The sequence below is a fragment of the Rhincodon typus genome, chromosome 40, assembly GCF_021869965.1.
Source record: "Rhincodon typus isolate 14 chromosome 40, sRhiTyp1.1, whole genome shotgun sequence".
NCBI classification, from domain to species: domain Eukaryota; kingdom Metazoa; phylum Chordata; class Chondrichthyes; order Orectolobiformes; family Rhincodontidae; genus Rhincodon; species Rhincodon typus.
In genome coordinates, this window is record NC_063371.1 from 4196582 (window position 1) to 4201640 (window position 5059).

Here is a 5059-nt window from a genome sequence, read left to right on the forward strand (position 1 = left end):
TCTGCTCATCCACACTACCAAGAATCTTACCATTAGCCCAGTACTCTTTATTCCTGTTACTCCTTCCAAAGTGAATCACCTCACACTTTTCCACATTAAACTCCATTTGCCACCTCTCAGCCCAGCTCTGCAGCTTACCTATGTCCCTCTGTAACCTGCAACATCCTTCCGCACTATCCACAACTCCAGTGACTTTGGTGTCATCCACAAATTTACTAACCCATCCTTCTACGCCCTCATCCAGGTCATTTATAAAAATGACAAACAGCAGTGGCCCCAAAACAGATCCTTGCGGTACACCACTAGTAACTGAACTCCAGGATGAACATTTCCCATCAACCACCACCCTCTGATCCAAACCGCTAAGTCACCCTCAATCCCATGTCTCCGTATTTTCTGCAATAGCCTACCATGGGGAACTTTATCAAACGCTTTACTGAAATCCATATACACCACATCAACCGCTTTACCCTCATCCACCTGTTTGGTCAAATTAAACTGGAGGGGGTTCGGAAGAGATTTACCAGGATGTTGCCGGGAATGGAAGGGTTGAGTTATAAATAGACGTGTGTAGGAGGTTGAGGGGTGACCTTATAGAAGTTTATAAAATAATGAGAAGTGTAGATAGAGTTAATAGTAGTTGTTTTTTCCTTAGGGCGGGGGTTTACAAGACTAGGGGACACATTTTTAAGGTGAGAGATTTGAAATAGACGTGAGGGGCAATTTTTTTTACACTGAGTGTGGTTCATGTGTGGAATGAACTTCCAGAGGAAGTGGTGGATGTGGGTTCAGTTACAATGTTTAAAAGACATTTGGATAAGTACATGAATAGAAAAGGTTTGGGGAGATATGGGCCAGGAGCAGGCAAGTGGAACTAGTTTAGCTTGGGATTATGGTCAGCATGGACTGGTTGGGCCGAAGGGCCTGTTTGTGGCTCCAGAAGACACTAAAGGGGATTGACCAAGTAGACATATAGCGAATGTTTCCTCACGAGGGGTTTTAGGATAAGGGGGTTGGGCACATTTGAAACAGGAATGAGGAGAAATTACTTCTTGAGGATAATTCACTGCCCCAGACCGCAGCGGATCCTGCGACAATGAGTAAATTTAAGGAGGAGATAAGGCTTTTAATCAGTCACAGGTTAAAGGGAGTGGACAGGAAAGTGTCCGAGGTGAGATCAGCCGTGATAGTATTGCATGGGGGAGCCAGCTCAAGGGGCTGAATGGCCAACTTCCACTCTATCCCCCTTCATCCTCACAGATCTCTCTCCCCTCCCCTCAAACACATCAACACGATTCACTTCTGTGCAAGCGAGCTCCGCATTCTCCCCGCTCCCCAGAGACCGAAGAATTCTCGGAATTTCCGAACAGATTTCCTGTGCGCTTATGTTCTGTGAAACGGCCATTAGTTAGACTCTCGCCCGCGAGAGGAAACAGTCTCTTCACATTCCCTCCATCAAAACCTTTCAGAACTTTGAAGTTGTCTATTATGTGACCCTTCGGCCTCCTTCATTTTATTCCTGGGCCGTTTTTGTTTATGTTTTAATTCCTTTGTGGGATGTGGGCGTCATGGGCTGGGCCCAGCATTTATTACCCTGTTTGCCCCCAGTTGCCCCCCTTGAGAAAGTGGGGGTGAGCTGCCTTCCTGTGGGTCGACCCCTATTGGGGGTGGGAGGAATTCCAGGATTTTGACTCTGAAGCAACGGCCGATATATTTCCCAAGTCAGAGACGGTGAGGGGCTCGGAGGATGAACTTGCAGGGGGTGGTGTTCCCATGTACCTGCTGCCCCTTGTCCTTCTGGATGGAAGTGGGTCGTGGGTTTGGAAGATGCTGTCTGAGGGGCCTCGGTGAGTTGCTGCAGTGCATCTTGTAGATGGTACACACTGCTGTTACTGAGAGTCGGTGGTGGGGGGAGTGGGATGTTTGTGGATGTGGGGTCAATCGAACGGGGGGATGCTTTGTCCCTGGATGGTGTCGAGCTTCTCAAGTGTTGTTGGAGCTACCCCCATCCGGGGCAAGTGGGGGGTATTCCATCCCACTCCTGACTTGTGCCTTGTCGATGGTGGGACAGGCTTTGGGGGGAGAGTCAGGAGGGGAGTTACTCGCTGCAGGATTCCCAGCCTCTGACCTGCTCCTGTAGCCGCTGTGTTTGTGTGGTGAGTCCAGTTGAGTTTCTGGTCAATGGTAACCCCCAGGATGTTGATAGTGGGGGGACACCATTGAATGTTAAGGGGGCGGTGGTTAGATTCTCTCCTGTTGGAGATGGGCATAGCCTGGCATTTGTGTGGCGCGAATGTCACTTGCCACTTGTCAGCCCGAACCTGGATATTGTCCAAATCTTGTGGCATTTGAACGTGGACTGCTTCAGTATCTGAGGAGTCCCGAATGGTGCTGAACATGGTGCGAACATCCCCCACTCCTGACCTTATGATGGAGGGAAGGTCATTGATGAAGCAGCCTGCTCAGCTGGGGGCTAGTAGTAAGGATACGGAAATCAGGGCTGCACAGTGGGATACAGAAGGAACGGCATCTGCAGAGAAGCAAGGGAAGATTGATGCTGTCTTTGAACAGAAGGGTGTTGTTCGAAGCTCAGTGAGCCAAAACATTAACCTTATCTGATCAGGCAAGGTTGCTGTGTATAAACGTTGAGCACATGCAGCACCTTATTACGTGTAAATATTTTGCTTCTGTAGGGAACAAAACTGGTCTACCAACTGTAGGCTCATTCGCGCCACACAAATGCCAGGCTCTGACCATCTCCAACAAGAGACAATATAACCATCGCCCCCTTGACATTCAATGGTGTTACCATCATTGACTCCCTTCCCCCCAACTATCAGCATCCTGGGGGCTACCATTGACCAGAAACTGAACAGGACCAGCCCCACATAAACACAGCAACTACAGGAGCAGGTCAGAGGCACAAATACACACACACAGACTCTCTCACACACAGTCACACAGACAGTTTCACATACACACAGTCGCACAGACACACACAGACTCTCTCACACACAGTCACACAGACAGTTTCACACACACACACAGACTCACACACACCCGACAGTCCCAAGGAATAGTATGGGTACCACGGATGCTGGAGAGATTAAAACAGAAAGCGCTGGGGAAACTGCCACAGAGAGAGAAACAGAGTCTGACAAATCTTCTTTGTCGAAGATCGCTCCTATTGACCTTAAGACCGTACGACATAGGAGCAGAATTAGGGCATTTGGCCCATCGAGGCTGCTCTCCCATTCCATCATGGCTGACATATTTCTCAACCCCACTCTCCTGCCCTCTCCCTGTACCCCTTGACCCCCCTCACTCATCATGACCCTCTCTATCTCTGTCTTGAAGACACTCAATGACTTGGCCCCCACAGCCCTCTGCAGTAATGAGTTTCACAGATTCACCTCCCTCTGGGTGAAGAAATTCCTCCTCATCTCAGTTCTAAAGGGCCGTCCCTTCACCCTGAGGCTGTGCCCTCAGGTCCTAGTCTCTCCTACTGAGTGGAAACATCTTCTCCCCATCCACTCTATCCAGGCCTCTCAGTATTCTGTACGTTTGAATGAAATTGGACTCCAAATATGAACTCAGTTTCTCTCTCTCTCTTCCCGAAGAGTTTCTCCAAGCGCTGTCCGGCCCAGAGATTCCTTACTTTTCAGCGAGGATTCCTCCGGTTTCTTCCTTTCCATCCTCTTCCGCTTCCTCTCGGCCCGATCCATCCGATTCCTGGTCTTCCTCCTCGTCGTCCAAGGCGGCTCCTTCCCCACTCCCTGCTGTCATGCCCACCACCGGATCCATAGAGTTCGGAGTCAGGCCTGGGTCCCCGCCTGTGGTCCAGTCCTTCCCGTCAGCAGTAATGGGGTCAGATCTCACGCACTCTGAATCCCAGCCCTGGATCGAATCTCGAGGCTCGAGGGAGGCGTGTTGTGTAGGCCGATTCCCGAGGATTTCGCTCACCAAAGGGTCCCGGGTGTCAGACGGTGATGTCACCTCAGACACCAGTGTGGCATAAGCACCTTTGAGAAACACAGAGGGAATTATTCGAGGGCGGTACAGAGAGAGGCAACTGCATTGAAATGATGAAGGAAAAACCGGGGGTGAGGTTAGGAGGGTGAGTCTGACACCTACCTGCTTCTTGACTACCAGAGGCCAAAGGCTCCTCACTTCCGCTAGGCCTCTGCAGCTCACTGGAGGTCAGCTGGCCTCCAAAGGGGAAACAGAGGGGAACCTGCATGAAGAGAAACGGAAGGTCAGTTCAGAAAATCTTTAAAGGCAGCTTCATATTCCTCCCCTAGACATATTTCTTTTACTACGCACGCTCTTATTACTCCCTTCCCTTGATTAGGGCTGCCCAGGGTATCCTAGCTAGCACAAAATGGCCGCCTGTGGTCTTTAGTTGACATAAAAATGGCCGAAGTGGATTGTTCCACAGGAGCGGTCAGAGTTGAGGCCTTCGTACTGACAGCAACCGGATAAAATAATAAAGTGTCTCATATATTTTTAAAAAAACATCACACAATGGGATCTTCTTAAAAAAAAAGCAAGAAATATTATGCCGTGCTCTCACAGATTTTGGATAAGAGAAACCCTTTGGGAAACACAGATACAAACCCCTCTCGCAAGTTAATTCAATGTTTGCTGTTTAGTACGGGATAGAAGAGGAAAGAGTTGTGAAATAAGTTCACAGGGGCCTGTCACCAAGTCACCCCTTATTTACACACGTGGAGAGTCCTCGACACTGACACAGCTCCATCAAAGCCAGCTCCCAGAGTGAACAAGATGTCTGACAGTCCTGTGTAAATCCATCAGCCAGGGCTCCCTGATTGGACCAGGTTATCAGCCCCAATCTGAGAACTCAGATTCTATGAGGTCATGACATTCAATGGCATTACAATCACCGAATCCCGTTCCCCCTTCCCTCACTATCAACAACCTGGGGGTTACTGTTCACCAGAAACTGAACAGGACCAGCCCCACATAAACACAGCAGCTACAAGAGCAGGTCAGAGGCTGGGAATCCTGCAGCAAGTAACTCCCCTCCTGACTCCCCCCC

General features: G+C 49.6%; 1 protein-coding gene across 1 annotated transcript in view; it reads right to left on the reverse strand.

Moving 5' to 3' along the window:
• Positions 1-3564: 3564 nt before the first annotated feature.
• LOC109925007 overlaps positions 3565-5059 on the reverse strand; it is a 9943-nt gene continuing 8448 nt past the window's right edge. Inside the window, exons 3-4 of the mRNA XM_048618693.1 lie at positions 4135-4234; positions 3565-4022 (exon numbers count right to left, since the gene is read on the reverse strand). Of these exons, the coding sequence (XP_048474650.1) occupies positions 3655-4022; positions 4135-4234 (468 nt within the window). The 3' untranslated portion in view covers positions 3565-3654. The remainder of the gene's footprint in view (positions 4023-4134; positions 4235-5059) is intronic.